Source organism: Palaemon carinicauda, chromosome 42, assembly GCF_036898095.1.
Source record: "Palaemon carinicauda isolate YSFRI2023 chromosome 42, ASM3689809v2, whole genome shotgun sequence".
Taxonomy (NCBI): Eukaryota; Metazoa; Arthropoda; class Malacostraca; order Decapoda; family Palaemonidae; genus Palaemon; species Palaemon carinicauda.
In genome coordinates, this window is record NC_090766.1 from 36,851,589 (window position 1) to 36,870,275 (window position 18,687).

The following is an 18,687-nucleotide window of genomic DNA, read 5'->3' on the forward strand; positions in this document are numbered from 1 at the left end:
ACTGTCAACCATGGGGAAGCGAGGAAGTACAGCGACAACCCGAAGCTGTCTAGACTGTCTGGGTCGTACAGACAACTCCTTATCGGGTTGCTGAGGTTGCCGCACTGCGTCACAACAAGTCACTTCTGCTGGTTGTTGAATGTCTTCCCAGTGACACACTGACTCCGTAAACAAAAAATCCTCTAACAAGGACTAAGCTTGGACTGCATGTCTTGCAACAAAGCTCAAGGTCTATGGGAGCAGGTGTGGTAACAGACGGGGTTAGCGACTGAAGTGGAACCATTACCCTCCCTGGAAGCATGTTATGCTTAAATAAAAGTCCATAGGAGGCTAAGCAGCTAAAGGCTCCTCTCCAAATGACAGAGTCCTCAAGGGAATATCAGAAGGAGGGAGAATAGCACTTTCTCATCTACAGGAACCATATCCGAGAAAAGCTAAGTTCTCTCAGTGAGGGTTTCACTGGTGCAAAAGCAGCAGACTAGAAGGCAACGTTATGAAACTGCTTGACAGTCTAGTGAGTTGGCAACAACCAAAGATGTGTGACTGAGGAGCATGCGGTAAGGTATGCAGAGCATGCTGTATGCAGAGCATGCTGTATGTAGAGCATGCTGTAAGGTAAGCAGAGCATGTTGCATGGCGTGCGGCTTATGCTGCATGGGATGAGGCTCATGCTGCATGGGATGAGGCTCATGCTGCATGGTATGAGGCTCATGCTGCATGGGATGAGGCTCATGCTGCAAGGGATGAGGCTCATGCCGCATGCGTTGAGGAGGTAGCCGCATAGTATGAGGCTCCTGCCTCATGGGTTGAGGCGGTTGCCGCATAGCATGAGGCTCCTGCCTCATGGTTTGAGGAGGATGCCGCATAGCATGAGGCTCCTCATAGCATGAGGCTCCTGCCTCATGGGTTGAGGAGGATGCCGCATAGCATGAGGCTCCTGCCTCATGGGTTGAGGAGGATGCCGCATAGCATGAGGCTCCTGCCTCATGGGTAGAGGAGGTTGCCGCATAGCATGAGGCTCCTGCCTCATGGGTTGAGGAGGATGCCGCATAGCATGAGGCTCCTCATAGCATGAGGTCCCTGCCTCATGGGTTGAGGAGGATGCCGCATAGCATGAGGCTCCTCATAGCATGAGGCTCCTGCCTCATGGGTTGAGGAGGATGCCGCATAGCATGAGGCTCCTGCCTCATGGTTTGAGGAGGATGCCGCATAGCATGAGGCTCCTCATAGCATGAGGCTCCTGCCTCATGGTTAGAGGAGGTTGCCGCATAGCATGAGGTTCCTGCCTCAAGAGTTGCGTCTGCCTCAAGGGTTGAGGAGGTAGCTGCGCAGAGAGAGGCTCTTGCCTCAAGAGTTGAGGCGGTTGCCGCATAGCATGAGGCTGCTGCCTCAAGGATGGTGGAGGTTGCCGCAACGCATGAGGCTGCTGCCTCAAGGATGGAGGAGGTTGCCGCAACTCAAGAGGCTCCTGCCTCAAGGAAAGTGGAGGTTGCTGCATAGCGCTGGTACCTGGCAACTCCCAATGCGGCAGCTCACGCATGGAGGCAGGAGGAGCCTCAACATCAAACGTCTGGCAGGGTGGACTGCGCAGAGGTGGAGGAGCGCTCGCAGGAGGAGGTGTGCTAACCTTCTCTGCCTGAAACTCCTGCATCAACACCGCAAGCTGAGACTGCATTGTCTGCAGCATAGACCACTAGAGTCTATGAAAGACAACAACAAACGGAGCTACTGTCCGTTGAGACTGAGGGTCTAAAACAGCTGGTGCGGCAACAGACGGAGTTACTGCCTGTTGCGGTACCACCTTGCCTCTCTGGGAGGTGTGCAGTTGTCGTACTGCAGCAAGTCCGAACTGACCCAGTGCTAATGGCTACACCTAGGAGTTGGACTTGCGCGGAAGGGACCGACTTGCACTTAAAAGCTGCAAGATTTGGTCCATGGTTTCTGCGAGAAACCTCTTCCGCAGACGAGGAATAAATGGGCTCTCTCGTCTTTGTGTGGGTGGGGTGATCACGTCGGCTACGTGAGTTGGTTACACCCGAAACCACGGAGGGAAACGTCTGTTCGTCGATCAAGGCCTGATGAACCCATAAGTCCTTCGACGTTACTTCTCCCCTGGGCTTGGGAGCTTGTAAGAGGTCCCAGACTAGGCGAACAACTGGCACGAACAGACGAACCCTCGAACGCAACACTGTAACACTTTGCGCTTATCACTTTATCACTTTTGATTTTCTGTTTGCACTTATTTCACTGAACTCGAAACTTTAAGTGGTTTGTACCTGAAACACGCAATTCTATCCTTCATTAAAAGTTAGTAATTGCGAAAACAGTATTACAATGTAACAGAAAAACATAATGAAAGATAAATAATTCAGTGGCTGGAAAAGAGACTAAACACTAGATCAAATAAACTACGTTTAAAATCTCTCACCGCAAAAAGCCTGGGAACAAGAATAAAACTCTAGAAACGTTTACCTTCTTCCCCTAAAGAGACTAGGGAGAAGAGCAAAAACGATAACAACGTTACCCGCTTGAACGAAACGTTTACCCTCCTCTCTCTCCCTCCGTCTCTATCTCTCTCTCTCTCTCTTTTGACTTAGAACCTGAGAGATGAGCCCAATTATATATATCGTTAAAACATATTATTGTTAAAGGAAAAAAACTGAAAGATTTCCCAAATAAAAAGTTCCTTTATTAGAATTAAAACCATTTAAGCTAAGAAAGAATGAACAAAACGCTAGAATCGGTTTACTCTTACTGCAACGTGAAACCGTTATGCAGAGACAAAACAAAACGTTAGTTCAACTTTGAAAACAGTACGAGACTATCAAAGAAATTCTTTCAAAAACATTAAAATAGCATAAAATGTTAACAGGTAAAAACGAAATGACGGGCTCAATGTTTATAATAAAAGGAAGTTAATCGAAGAGGCCTATAAAAGGCGGAGAGATATAAAATAAATCTATAACTTTGTTAAGCAAAATTAAGAAAGAGAGTCTATACTCTCTTCGACACCAACCCTTCCGACTAAGGGAAGGGTCGGCCATTTAAAAGTGAAAGAGAGTTCATACTCTCTTCGTCACCAAAATTAAAACAAATTAATTCCAAAAAAAACTTGCTAAGCTAATGATAAAGCTTCCTGAATAGCGAAGGCTAAACTCTAGAGCAAATACATCACCAAATCGTGAACAATAACTCCAGAATCAACAGCGTATCCATGTAGGTCTAGCCGGAGGCACGACAGAGGAAAAATTGAGGTGGTGTTGACAAGAAGTACTGGAGTACCTGACCACAGATGGCGCTGTTGTGTTCACCCCCACCTGTATAGCGATCGCTGGCGTATCCCGACCGTAGATTTCTGTCGGCAACAGAGTTGACAGCTACATGATTATCGGGTAAGATTAATATTGAAAATTGTATTTTCCTAACAATAAAAACCTTAACTATTTATAGGGGCGTCAGGAGCCCCTATAAATAGTGTTGGCTTGTAATCCAGTTACGGAACAAAAGAGGATTGTTCAATATAGGAACATATGGTGATAGTTCTTCAGACAAATGAAACACATTTCAAAGAGCTTAAACAATTATAATGAAAAACAGATAATGCAAAACATACAATAAACTCAACTGTGAAATAATTGGCTTCACATAAAAAGCCTTTCTTTGGGTTTAATTTTATAATACCCCAGCTGACGTACCAGGAGCAAATAATCTGATATTCTTGTCCTCCATCTTATACTGAAAAAGCTGAACATCAGGAAGAGAAAGATGAGGAGATGCATGATTAAAAATCAACCTAAGATTTCCATGCACTTCGCGTGAAAATCCTGTACTTAAGGCTTCCAGCGACATATGGACTGCGGAGCACTGCGCTAACCTATTCACAAGATGCACTGTATCTTCATCTCTTCCATATGATTTTGTCACTATGATTAAAACACCTGCATACTTGCAACCATCATCCCCCTCGATAAGAGTTCTGCAGTAATTAAGGAATATTTCAATTTCACTTGACAACACCCCTAAATTTAAAAGGGAACTCACACCATCAATTATTAAAACAAAATGCTCCTTATTCTCTCTCCAAGACTCTACAGTTTCCAGAATAATATTATATAAATTTCTCAAGGGTTGTTTAGATGGCTCTAACATAAAGCTGAAAGGATGGTTTGCATCTTGGAAATCCTCATTAATAACTTCTGACATAAGTTTTAACCCCTCGATCACTTTAACTTTACCTTCAGTTGCTTGCTGTCTCAAGTTCATTCCACACTTATTTCCAATATTACAATAATGTCCCCATGTATGCTGCAAGGACACAAAGCACACGTGACTGTTGTTTGTGACTCCGAACGATAAAAAATGCGATACGAGACCAGATGCCGATGTTGTTGGGGATTCTGATATCAAAAACACTCCACCTTCTGCTATACTGACACCACCACCTTCCAATGCATTCTTAACAGAATCAAACATTTCCTAAAAAAACAGAAAAATACCCAATTAGAAAAAGCATATAGAATACACATCATGCATACTCAAAAGCAACACAGATAACCATGGGACTTAAAAATAATGAATTTGCAAATACTATAGTTTTATACATTAGTCTGTAAATATTTCAGAGAATCAAAGCTATAGTTGTTCATAAAATATCATCATTTATGCTAAAAGCTTTCACACTATTGTACTAGCGAGAATGTAGCCATGAGATATTCCGCCGGTAAGATAACACCTGTATATAAAGACGGAGTACTGCACAGTACTACAAGTAAATACCACTGAATCATAATGATAAAATATTTAACTGGCTACTTATTCAGGTTGTCCTCAGTTGAGTACCTAAAAGTATCACAGTTTCACAATAGAAAACAGTTTGTTCATGTTTTTCTTGATTTTTTTATTAAGAAAAGCCGTAGTAAATGAAAATTATTATGTCTAAAAGAGATACATAACAGGAGGATTAAACCTTCCTTATGATTTTCTTCACCTGATGGCGACACTACCAAACCTAAGCTTACCCATTACCAAAGATGAGTCCACTACACAGACAACTGTAAAAGCCTAGAAATCCATCCTGTATAATCTGTAGCACATCCTTCAGTATTTTCTACATTTCCGCCTGAATGGTGAGAGCTTTGTTTGAAGTCCAGAGATACGATGAAATCGTCATCAGAGTCTAAGTGAGAGGAGGACGAGAGCCAATAGACAGGAGGTATCTATCCTGATGAACCTATACCGTCCAATGAAAAGCTCCGTGATGTTGCCAACTTGCCCAGTGGCTTGACAGGTAACCCCTATCTGCCCTCTGGCAGCAACAGGAGGGGACTGCCAGTCCTAGAGTCCTCTTTATCTTCTCCTACCCCTAACTCTTCTGTGAGAGGTAGAAAGGGTTAAAAAAGAAGCATGGCCCTCATGTCCCAGGCAGCTTTTCTAAAAGCAGACTTCAGAAGGGGTCCTGCTGACATTCTGGTAGTCATCTTAGATGTGGCTGTGTCTTTAAAAGTGCCTGCCTAATGAAAAAGGAAGTCTTGACTTGTCTTCCTCCACCTCTCTGCCGTGTTGTCTACCTCACAAGATGGAAAAAGGGCCGAGTTCTGCTACTGTTGATTTTATGAGTGCTAGGGAATCCAGTTGTCTAATCTGCCTATAGAACTTCACAACCACTGTCTCTCCATTAGAGAACCCAGTTGGCCCTCTGATTGGCGACTGATGGGCTAAGAACGTGAGGGCTTTCACTCCCGACAGAACTAGGTCAGTAAATTTCTTCTCGTTCTCAGGAGTTGTCAAATCCAATGGTCCAACCTGGAGGAAACCAGGAGATTTACCATGGAGGTGGCTTCCATGGATAGCAGAATCTGATGACAAAAATACAGTTACCCCCCCCCTTAAGTCTCTCTACAAAATTTCCCGGAGTTAAGGTCATAATGGCAGCGTCGATTCGCAGAGATGGGGTGGCTTCCTTGGGGACTTAGAATCTCGTTTGACAGAAAAACGATAAAAGCAAGATCTTCCTTGTACAACTCGAGCATAGAGAGTCTCTCTGGATCTCTCTGTCGAAAGGATTCTTTGTTCTCTGCTCTGAGTTTTCCTTGATATCTCACTCTCTAATGACAGAAATATATAACAAGTGCATGCAGCTGGAACAGCAGAACCTGCAGCTTGAAGAGTTACAGCATCACCCCTGTCATATGCACATGAATGGGGGTTATAACAAGTCTGATCAGACTTTGGACACTTGCTCTTATCTATCATGTTAATAATTATGATAAGGGTACATAGGCCTACATGTGTTTGATATACAGTACTGTACAGTATTTAGTCTGATAATGGGAAATGGAAGTCATGTCCATGTTTGAAAAGATGGTGGAGCACGAAGTTGAAACTCACCTATTTGAACTTGCCACTTTGTTAGGTGGGTTTCACCCCTTTGTTATGATTGTATATCACTGGTTTTATTCAGTTACTTATATAATATTTTTGAGTACTATAACAGAAATGTAATTTATTTTGTACCACCTGCCAGAACTGAGGAGTAGTGAAATAATGTTAAATCACAAGCGAAGTGAGCCAAACCGAGCAAAATGATATTTTAATTATAAAATAAATTTTTGAAAATACTTACCCGGTGAATATATAATAGCTGCTGCTCCAGCGGCTCGACAGAATACACACACAAAAACTCGCGAGCGATCGCTATGAAGGTTGCGGGTGTGCCCACCAGCGCCAACTATCGGCCAGATACCGCATATACATGTAAACAGACCCAATTTTTCTCATCCCGCTGGGTCTCTATCGGGAAGGAAGGGGGGGCCTTTAATTCATATATTCAAAAATTTATTTTATAATTAAAATATCATTTTTAAATATTTAACTTAGCCGGTGAATATATAATAGCTGATTCACACCCATGGTGGTGGGTAGAGACCAGAGTTAATTAAGTTTACAGCGTATATGCTTAGAGTTTTTGACAGTTATATCATAACAAAACCCAAATATATAAAGGTACCTGGTAAGGAAGTTGACTTAGACGATTACTCTGCCTTATAAGTCTGTCTTCCTCACGAAGCCCAGCGATCCTCTTAGGATGCTGAAAGACTCCCAGGAGCTGAAGTATTAAGGGCTGCAACCCATACAAAAGGACCTCATCAAACCCCTAATCTGGGCGCTCTCAAGAAATGACTTTGACCACCCGCCAAATCAACCAGGATGCGAAAGGCTTCTTAGCCTTCCGTACAACCCAAAAAACAATATTAAAAAACATTTCAAGAGACAGATTAAAAAGGATATTGGAATTAGGGTAATGTAGTGGTAGAACCCTCACCCACTACTGCACTTGCTGCAACGAATGGACCCAGTGTGTAGCAGTCCTCGTAAAGAGTCTGGACATCTTTTAAGTAAAATGACGCGAACACTGACTTCTTCTCCAAAAAGTCGCGTCCATAATACTTTGCAGAGATTTATTTTGCTTGAAGGCCACGGAAGTTGCTATAGCTCTAACTTCGTGCGTCTTAACCTTAAGCAAACATCGGTCTTTCTCATTCAAGTGAGAATGAGCTTCTCGTATTAAAAAATCTGATAAAATATGACAAAGCATTCTTTGACATAGGCAATGATGATTTCTTAACTGAGCACCATAATGCCTCAGATTTACCTCGTAATAACTTAGTACGAGCTAAATAGAACTTAAGAGCTCTAACAGGACATAATACTCTTTCCAGTTCGTTGCCTACGATCTCTGATAAACAAGGAATATCAAAAGATTTAGGCCAAGGACGAGAAGGCAGTTCATTTTTGGCCAGGAAACCAAGTTGAAGTGAACAAGTGGCTTTTTCTGTAGAAAAGCCGATGTTCTTACTGAAGGCATGAAGTTCACTGACCCCTTTAGCCGAAGCCAAGCACACTAGGAAAAGTGTCTTGAGGGTGAGATCCTTCAGGGAGGCTGAATGTAATGGCTCAAACCTGTCTGACATGAGGAACCTTAGGACCACGTCTAAGTTCCATCCAGGAGTTGCCAAACGACGTTCCTTAGAGGTCTCGAAAGACTTAAGGAGATCTTGGAGATCTTTATTGTTGGAAAGATCTAAGCCTCTATGTCGAAAGACCGAAGCCAACATGCTCCTGTAGCCCTTAATCGTGGGAGCTGAAAGGGAGCGAACCTTTCTCAGATGTAAAAGAAAATCTGCGATTTGGGCTACAGAGGTACTGGACGAGGACACAGATGCTGACTTGCACCAGTCTCGAAAGACTTCCCACTTCGACTGGTATACTCTAATGGTAGAAGCTCTCCTAGCTCTTGCAATCGCACTGGCTGCCTCCTTCGAAAAGCCTCGAGCTCTTGAGAGTCTTTCGATAGTCTGAAGGAAGTCAGACAAAGAGCGGGGAGGCTTTTGATGGACATTCTTTACGTGGGGCTGACGTAACAGATCTACCCTTAGAGGAAGACTTCTTGGAAAGTCTACCAGCCATTGAAGTACCTCAGTGAACCACTCTCTCACGGGCCAGAGGGTAGCAACCAACGTCAACCTTGTCCCTTCGTGAGAGGCGAACTTCTGCAGTACCTTGTTGACTATCTTGAATGGTGGGAATGCATATAAGTCCAGAAGAGACCAATCCAGTAGAAACGCGTCTATGTGGATTGCTTCTGTATCTAGGACTGGAGAGCAATAGATTGGTAACCTTTTGGTCAACGAGGAGGCAAAGAGGTCTATGGTGGGTTGACCCCAAGTAACCCAAAGACTCTTGCCCACGTCCTTGTGGAGGGTCCATTCCGTGGGTATCACCTGACCCCTCCGACTGAGACAGTCTGCCAAGACGTTCAAGTCCCCCTGGATGAATCTCGTCAACAGGGAGATACCTCGATTTCTTGACCATAAGAGAAGGTCCCTTGCGATCTCGAGCAGCGTGAAGGAGTGTGTGCCTCCTTGCTTGGAGATGTACGCCAAAGCTGTGGTGTTGTCTGAGTTGACCTCTACCACTTAGTTTTGAAGAAACTTTCGAATATCATCAAGGCCAAGTGGACTGCTAATAGCTCCTTGCCGTTGATGTGCATGCTCTTCTGACTTGAGGTCCACAGACCCGAGCATTCCCGACCGTCCAGGGTCGCACCCCAACCCAAATCCGACGCGTCTGAGAACAACACGTGGTTTGGGTTCTTGACTGCTAGGGATAGTCCCTCTCTCAGACTGATATTGCTGTCCCACCATTTCAGGCATGCCTTTACTGGTTCGGAGACTGGGAATGATACCGTCTCTAACGTCTTGTCCTAGTTCCAGTGAGAGGCTAGATGGAACCGGAGAGGCAGAAGGTGTAGTCTCCCTAGTGAGACAAACTGCTCCAGGGATGAGAGAGTCCCTACGAGACTGTTCCAACTCCTGACTGAACAAACGTTTTCTTTTCAGCATTAGTTGGACTTCGAGCAGGGCTTGTTCTAATCGGTGGCAGACGGAAAAGCCCGAAAAAACTGGACTGCGAATCTCCATCCCCAAATATAGAATAATCTGGGATGGGATCAGTTGGGACTTTTAGGTTGACTAAAAGTCCCAACTCCCTGGCCAGACTCAACGTCCAATGTAGATCCTGCAGACAGCGAAGACTGGACGATGCTCTGAGAAGCCAGTCGTCCAAGTACAGGGAGGCTCGGATCCCCGATAGATGGAGGGATTTTGCCACATTCCTCATGAGCCTCGTAAACACGAGAGGAGCAGGACTGAGGCCAAAGCACAGGGCTCGAAACTGGTACCCCACATTCCTGTAAACAAACCTCAGAAACGGTTGAGAATCCGGGTGTATAGGAATGTGGAAGTATGCCTCCTGAAGGTCGAGAGAGACCATCCAGTCGCCTTCCATTAATGCTGTCAAGACAGCCTGGTAGACTTCATCGTGAAGTTTGTCTTGACAATGAACACATTGAGCGCACTTGCCTCTTACGTACTCCTGCAGTGAACATGGCTGCCAGATCATTGGAGCCATCCCTGAGGGACTTGTTCCTGCAGAGAACGTGGCTGTCAGATCATTGGAGCCATCCCTGAAAGCCTTGTTTATGCATGACATAATTGTACAGCAAAACTTCAAAAAAAAAAAAAAAAAAAAAAAAAAAAAAAAAAAAAAAAAAAAAAAAAAAAAACTCCTAACAGGAGATGGTCTAGCTCTGAAGTCGACCATAAAATCTTGGAGCGTCTCATGGCCAGGCGCCAGGGAGAGTCTATGAGGTTTGAGAAGTCTATCTGGGCAGAGGCAGGAACTCCCAAGCCGAGAACTTCTCCCGTGTCATATCAGACTCTCGCTCTATAAGCCAGCTTAAAAGTAGGGAAAGCAAAGGCTGTCTCCCCCAAACTCCTCCTGGTGATAAACCAGTCGCCTAGCAAACGTAAAGCTCTCTTAGAAGAGCGAGAGAGCACTAGCTTATAAAACAACGGCTTCGAATTAGCTAGGCCTAGTGTAACACTCTGACGTTTAGGCGAACGAGGAGCAGCAGTTATAAAAAGATCCGGACAAAGATCCTTAATAATCAGCAGGATTTATTTAAAGTCCATAGAGGGTTAAGCAGCTTTAGGCTCCTCTCCGTCTGACAGAGTCCTCAAGGGAATATCAGTAGGAGGGGGAACAGCAACTTCCTCATCTGAAGGAACCTTGTCCGACAATAGCCGAGTCTCAAGCAAGGGAGAGACCTGCCGTGGTGGCAATGCTTGACAAGCAGAGTCCACACGCACTGGTGCATTAGTAGCGGACCAGGACGCAACGTCATGTAACTGCTTAACAGTCTGTGAACTATCAACAACAACAGGTGCGGGAGGACGCTCGGCGTCCACTCGAGACTGTTTTGACTGCCTAGTCTGAGCAGTCAAAACAACTCTAGACTGCGGTAGTTGACGCTCAGCGTCAAAACAAGTCAACTCCGCTGGTTGGCGAACGTCCTGAACGTCAACAGGAGCATTAGGAAGCGGCCTAACGTCCAAATGCGGCTGAAAGCCAACACGTGACCGCATCGAGTGAGGCTCTACATATCGTGACTGACGTGACTTAGCTACGCCAACGTCAACAGGACGCACAAAGGTTCGTTTGGGCGGCTGAAGGCCAGGATCTCGATGAGATAAACGGCTAGGATCAACGTGAACCTTATCGGCAGAATAGTCTTCCATAAGAGAGGCAAGCTTATTCTGCATGTCTTGCCGTACAACCCATTTAGGATCAACGGGAATGGTTGCGGTAAGAGACGAGGGTAACGTCTGTGACTGCAAAACCTTGCCTACAAAAAGACTCTCGGAGCCTGTGTTACGCTTTTGTTTATGCGGCGAGCAGTCTTCCGATGACTGCATAGGGTCAGAGCTGTCCTAATAGTTAACACCAGGACGCTGGACCTGTCCTGAAAGGACTGACTTTCGCTTAAAGGGCCTCGAAACCTTGTTCCACGGTTTCTTATGCGAAAAGCCTTCAGATGACGAGGAGAAAATCGTCTCGCTCGTCTTATGGTAGGGGCGGTGTTGATGAGACACGCCTGAAACCATAGAGGGAACGTCTGTTCGCTGATCAAGTCCTATCGAACCCATAAGTCGTACGACATTACTTCTCCCCTGGGCTTGGGAGCTTGCAAGAGGTCTCGGACTAGGCGAACGACAGGCACGAACAGACAAACCCTCGGTCGCAACATTGATAACACTTTGCGCAATTATCACTTTATCACTACGATTTTCTGTTTTGCACTTATTTCACTGAAATCGAATTTTTTAACAATTCACATTAGGTATGAATAAAACTGATTTCTACCTGAAGCACGCAATTCTACCCTCATCAAAAGGTTATAATTGCAAAATCAGTCGTATAATGTAAGCACATTAATACAAGCAAAAAAAACAGTAAAAATATTTTAAGATAAAAAGATCAGTGGCTGGGAAGGAGACTAAACACTAGTTCATTCAAAACTACGTTTTCAATCTCTCACTGTACAGTGCCTTAGGACGAGAATAAAAACTAAAAACGTTTTATCCTTTCTCCCCGTACAGAGACTAGGGACGAGAGTAAAAGACTGACTCGAGAACAACGTTACTCGCTTGGGACGAGAATAAAGATCGGAACGTTCTCTCTCCTCTCTCTCTCTCCGTCTCTATCTCTCTCTCTCTCTCTCTTGATTTCGCACCGAAGAGAAGAGCCCACTTACCTTTCGTCAATAAACAGGTTATTTGACCAAAGGAAAAAACTGAAAGGTTTTTCAATTAAAAAGTTCCTTTAAAATAGTATTTAAAACATTTAAGCTTTGAAAGAAGAATGAACAAAACGTCAGAATCGATTTACTCTTTCTGCAAAGTGAAACCCTGATACTCTCTCTCTCTATCGTAACAATAGAGCGCAAACTGCGTAGCATAAATAAACTAAACGTTAGTTCATCTTTGAAACAGTACGAAGACTATTCAAAGAAAATCTTTCATAAAATATCTACTAAAAAATATTCATTTAATAAGTTTTAAATCAATTGCTCTGTAAAAGTTATTTACGATTGAAAGGGCTCAACGTTGTTTAACTTCGGTTTCCAAGTTAGGACCGCCTACTCTCAGGAAAGGTCGCATATAAAGAAATCATTAAAATTTATCTTGATGTTTATTATAAATGGAAAGCTAATCGAAGAGGCCTAATAAAGGCGGTTGAGATATAAAATATATAGAGGAAAATCTATAATTAATTTATAACGTGATAAGATAATTGCTAAAAGCCTAAAACACACTTCCGTACTAAGGGAAGGGTCGGCCATTTAAAAGTCAAAGAAAGTCCAAAAAACAATCCAGTCATCAAAAATTAAATCTATCCAAAAACGAGTTCAAGATTTAAGTTGAAGATAAAACACCTACACTGCGAAAGCTCAAACCAAAAGGAAGTACTTCACCAAATATGTTGAGAAAACTCCAGGTTGTACAGCGAGTATTGATACGTCTTGTCGTTAAGGCCGACAGAGAAAAAATTGGGTCTGTTTACATGTATATGCGGTATCTGGCCGATAGTTGGCGCTGGTGGTCACACCCGCAACCTTCATAGCGATCGCTCGCGAGTTTTTGTGTGTGTTTTCTGTCGAGCCGCTGGAGCAGCAGCTATTATATATTCACCGGCTAAGTTAAATATTTAAAAAACTAATTTGAACTAAGTGATTAATTAAATAATTAAAGTAGCGCCAAAAAATTAATCCACACAGCTGACATGTGCAGTACATCCATATACTGCCTGACAGAACAGAGGAGCAGTGAAATAATGTTAAATTGCCAGCGAAGCCAGCCAAAGCTGAGTAAAAATCAGTTTGAATTAAGTGATTATTAGATGATTAAAATAACGCCAAAACACTAGCCCACACAGCTAATGTAGGCAGTACATCCATATACTGCCTGATAGAACAAAGCAGCAGTGAAATAATGTTAAAACTGTGAGTGACACGAGCCTAGCCTGAGCAATACTGTACTTGTTTGAACTAAGTGATTAATTAGATAATTAAAATAATGCCAAAATACTTGCCCATGGTCTTAATGCACAAACCAAAGAACATTCCGCTAGGCAAACCACAGGTACAATGAGATAATGTTAAATTGTGAGCAACAGCAAAACAAACACCAGTACTGTAAATAATTAGTGTTAATTTGCATACCAACATACAGGTAAATATGCTCAATTAAGTAGTACTGTACAATGAGCACAGCTACCAACAACTCCATAGAAAACGGGATTAAAAAGTCCTGTTTTCTATGTGTCTGGAAGTCCTTGCAAACAAAAGCTCCAGTGTTTTGATTGCATTTCAATACTATTACTGGATTTTATTGCAATGTCTGGTTTTTTATGATGATGACGGGTAGAAAAAAAGTTTTAAAAAGTTAATTTAAATACACAATAAGACTGGTACACGGTATACTTTGCTGTTTTTTGAGGTGTTTTGAACGATATTGATGACGATACCTAGTGGAAAGCCATAGCTTTTCCGTTATGGTAGTCAACCCACCATTACTCAAAAACAGGGATGGGGAACTTGCGGCCTTAAGGCCGCATGTGGCCTTCTGGACATTCAAGTGCGGCCTTCAACGGCCTTTGCTATCTGTGCGGTATGTGTAGTATATTTCTGCTTTGACGCTGAATATTGTGTGTTTGAAATCATTCTACTGTATGTACACACATACAAATTTGTACACACAGACAATAGGGAAGTTGTGTTCAGTGATGTACCTCCCAGAGAATGGAAGCAATTTTTCCTTGAATTCAATGAGTCCTAACTTAATACAGCTAGCATTTTTTCTTGTCAGCTGCAACAGCTGTTGTAGCTGACAAGGAAAAAACTGCTAGTTGCTGTGAGCGAGTGATTTAACGTATGATTGATAAAGGAGTTCCTGTTTTGTCCATCTCCTCCCTGTGATCTATGTAGTATGCTAGTTTTAGATGAGTCAACAAGTTCCAGATTTTTTACATAAAGATATGTTATTGGTGCTTTCACTGATTTTGATTGCATGAAAAACAGCTTCCCTTAGGTAACCTTAACTCAAGGACAAGAGGAACAGACATTTTAACAACTTCAACAAGCAGTGTCACAAAGGAGGACTAAATTTTACTTCCTTATTATAATAAGTTATGCACAGACGGTATTCCAGATATGATTGCTAGAAACTAGGGATTTATTAATCTTAAGAAAGCAAATAATTGATTTTTTTCAATGAAAACAGCTAAGTGTATTTAAATCGATACAATTTTTTACTAGGATATTGCATTTTAATGAGAAGTGATTGTTTAAAAAGTACCTACTTGCTAATATAAAATATTTGAAAAGGTTATATTGTTGATATTTATAAGCTATCTTTTCCAAAAAAATAATATTATTTTATTTATCACTTCAATACATAGAACCTACTTGCTTAACTAAAGTAATTTGAAAATGACATTCTTTTCGATATTATTAATTTAATTACGGTAGTTTGAAAACTACCCAAACTTGAATGAAATATTTTAGAATTTAGTTTTCAATGTAATTCGTTTACTGATTAATTGTATAAAAAGTAGTTAATTCAAATATTTGAAATTGTAATGCTTTAAATTTTTATAAACCTGTCACTCTTTCTTTAGATTACTAATAAATTACTTGGAGTATAAAATAACCAACAAAATTCTATGCAGCCTAAAGGAGCATTGAGGAATTGCAAGATGGCCTTCACCCAAAAAAGGGTTCCCCCCCCCCCTGCTCAAAAGCTATGGATTTCCACCGGAAATCATTACAAAAAACAATCAAATCATAAAGTCTTCATTGTTCCTTGGAACAGACTGAGTGTAAAATCTCAAGTTAAAAACCACATTTTAAAATAGAAACAAACATAAGAACACTACCTAATCTAAGATTTCCAACCTAGCCTAAGAGCCATATCCTTAACATCTTACCTACCAGGGGGCTATGTCCACCCAGCGACCCCCCCCCCCCCCTTAAACTGCCATATCCTTAGCTTACCCTAAGACAGAGACTCAACTCTGCGTTTGCTTCACTCCTGGCAAGGTAACACTAAATAATATTTCTTAAATCGTAAAACTAGCTTCACATTATTGTATTTCAGACCGAGATAAGGAGTGAATGTAGTTTGTTTAAATAGAGTAAGCTATGAATATAGTTGTGTAAGGAGGGGTCACAGGGGACAAAGCCCCCTGGGTAAGTAGGTAAGGATTACAGTTCCTAGGTTAGGTTAGGTGGGAAACCTTAGGTTAGGTGGTGTTCTTGAGTTTTTTACCTTGTAAAATGTCGTTTTACATGATATCCCACCGCACTACAAAGGTTCCCCACAATATAAACATCAATTTCCCCATAAATGAAATCGATTTAACATGTAATAAAAAGGTTTTCGCCTCTTAGAAACGACCCTGCCTGGTGATTTCCACACTGGGATTCGTGTTCCCCTCAAACTCTAAAGTTCCTTGTAGTGTCTGCAACGTCACCATCCTTGTGAGCTGGGGATAGGAGGTTTGGGGGAGAGGGGTATATGTATGATAGCAGCCACCTGTATGTATGATTACGGGTAACTTAGAACACGGCAATGTAAGGGGGGTCGCAGGGGGGCATTGGCACCCCTGTTAGGTAAGTAGGTAAGGACACAGCTTGTAGGTTAGATTAGGGGGGAAAGTTTAGGTTAGTTGATGTCCATTTTTAATTCACATGGGAGGAAATGGCCGCTGATATACAAAGGCTATGGGGGAGATTATAGGTCTACCTACCGAGTCATCAGCAGCCATTGCCTGGACTTCCCTGATCTAAGCTTGGGTGGAAAGGGGACTTGGGCACTGATCATATATATACATGGTTAGTCACTATGATATTTCCCAGCTTACTACAATAATATCACTGTCCCTTCCAGCTGCCATTCATGAGCGGCCTTTGAAACTATATTCACCCACATATTAGACGACGAAGAAGAAGCCATCATACGAAGAAAAAACTTCGAAAAATCTAATAAAGAGCGCACAACGAAACAACAAGTGTAGGAACGCTGCGAACAACGGAATGACGCATCAGAGACCAACGGGAGCACCATAGGGAGTGAGGATATGTAATGGCTCCTCACTTATCCTTTCCCTTAGAGGATTAGACGGGGTAAAGTCTATTGGGGGTGCAGATATCTATGGTTATCTTCAGATACGTCCCTGATTATACACGATATCTTCGGATAGTCGTTCCGGGGGTTGGAACCCTGTGACACCTGATGGTAATTCTCTTGTAATATCACTCACAGAAATATTACACAGTAGGAAGCAGCCGAGGGGAACTTCCATCCGGACGACATGGCTTGAGCCCAAAAATAGATTTTTCCTACGTCAAAATCCGTTTTATTGCACTATCAATAATTTTAAAGATCTAAAAATCTGCTATTAGAGTTCACCATTCTCAGATAGCCTACTCTAACCTACGGTATTTGCCATGAAATGATAGTTCTATCAAAAATAAGCTTATAAGGTTGAGTACCTATCTAGCCCTCTGGGGTTAGTTCTACATAAATTTTGCATATATATTTTAAATCTAAACTTAATTTTGATCTTGAAATACGTATGGGTCTTACTTTTTGTTAGCTGTTGCAGTAATAATAGTAAGATGAGTTAAAATAAAATCTATTTTTCCGAGCCTGAGAATCCTGAAATTCTGAATGTTTACATTTGGAATTTTGGTCAATCTTCATAGTTGAGTATTTTGATTATGTAACGGCTCCTCAAATATCTTGCTATATTACGTAGTTATGCGTTTCATGTATTTTTTATTCTATATATCTTTTCTTTCATCTAATACAAAATTTTTACGGTTATTTATATTATAACCTTACAAAGAAATAACTTTATAGTTTTTTTTAATTTAATATGGATAGTATTTAACAAGCTATTTTTTCTCAACTCATGAAAGCTTATGAAATTCGGCGAAAACAAAAGAAATGAATCGTTCTCTACAACAAAGAAGCAAATAAATGATATCGTAGATACAGTTACCGAATTATGAGAGAGAGAGAGAGAGAGAGAGAGAGAGAGAGAGAGAGAGAGAGAGAGAGAGAGAGAGAGAGAGAGAGAGAGAGAGAGAGAGAGAGAGAGTTCAGAGCCGCTCAGTAACTTCTGCTATTATACCAAGCAAGCCGGATGTATCAATTTTCCTTGTAATTGACCATTGCCACCCACGTGCAATTACTCGTAATCGAGAAATGATAAGGTAATCGTTGAGAGCTATAGTTCAATAGCAGGGTGAATGTAAGCTAATAGAACATACTTTTATTGTAGAGCTTCATGTTAAGAGGTTCAACTTACGCGTCAGCTACTTAGGCTACTTAACTCATCAGCATCACATGAAGACTCCCTACATACAATGTACTACCGCATATTTTTGTGCAATATCTATATATATATATATATATATATATATATATATATATATTCTCTATACAATAAATAGCAGGTGTCTCTCCAGGAGAGATTAGTTCACCAAATGTTTAACTGGGCTCCACGAGGCACTAGAAGAGTTGGAAGATCCAGGACTACATGGCTGAGGACTATGGAGGGTGAAGTAGGAGATGGTGAATGGAGAAGTATATATATATATATATATATATATACTTCTTTCCAGTCATATTAAGCAGCATTATCAGACATGTAACTACCCAGTCTCTCCCCGGCCCCCAGATGGTGGAGGGTGTAGTCATACCCAGGTGCAAGGCTGGTAGTACGGTATGGTACGGAATGTTTTTCCGTACTCCGTACCTGGCCAAAATACCGTACCGTAATTTCGTACCGTACTTTCAATAATTTTTTCGTACCGTACAGTACGGAAAAAATACCGTACCGGAATTCCGTACCTTTACCGTACAAATATGGCTGCTGCTGCTGCTAAGGATATTTGTAGTAATATTTAATATTGTTCCTTTGTTTTTAATACAAGACCAAGAGTATTCACTTTTGGGTTCATAAAACATGTTTTGCCATGAAACTATACCGTATATTTAGTACATGTATGAACTATTATTCAAAATATTTCCCAGTATTATGACTCTTTGGATAATAATAATAATATTGTTGAAACCATCACTTCCTCTTGTAAGGATTTTATTATGACAAAAATATACAATAATCTAACCATTAATAGAACTTAAAAGCATTGCCTGATGTTACCATATAATAAAATAAACTAATTTTTTTCTCAACATTCAAAAGTTACGATGTAAT

At 41.7% G+C, this 18,687-nt stretch overlaps 1 protein-coding gene across 1 annotated transcript; it reads right to left on the reverse strand.

Moving 5' to 3' along the window:
• Positions 1 to 3,562: 3,562 nt before the first annotated feature.
• On the reverse strand, positions 3,563 to 17,196 carry Elp6 (Elongator complex protein 6). The gene is made up of 2 exons (XM_068365478.1): positions 17,049 to 17,196; positions 3,563 to 4,476 (listed from the first exon to the last, which is right to left on the reverse strand). The coding sequence occupies exon 2, from the start codon at positions 4,471 to 4,473 to the stop codon at positions 3,673 to 3,675; it is 801 nt and encodes a 266-aa protein (XP_068221579.1). The 5' UTR covers positions 4,474 to 4,476; positions 17,049 to 17,196; the 3' UTR covers positions 3,563 to 3,672.
• Between the last annotated feature and the right edge of the window lie 1,491 nt (positions 17,197 to 18,687).

Bases quoted from the DNA above. Each gene is read 5' to 3' on its own strand.
- Elp6 (XM_068365478.1), bottom strand. From the start codon at position 4,473: ATGTTTGATTCTGTTAAGAATGCATTGGAAGGTGGTGGTGTCAGTATA.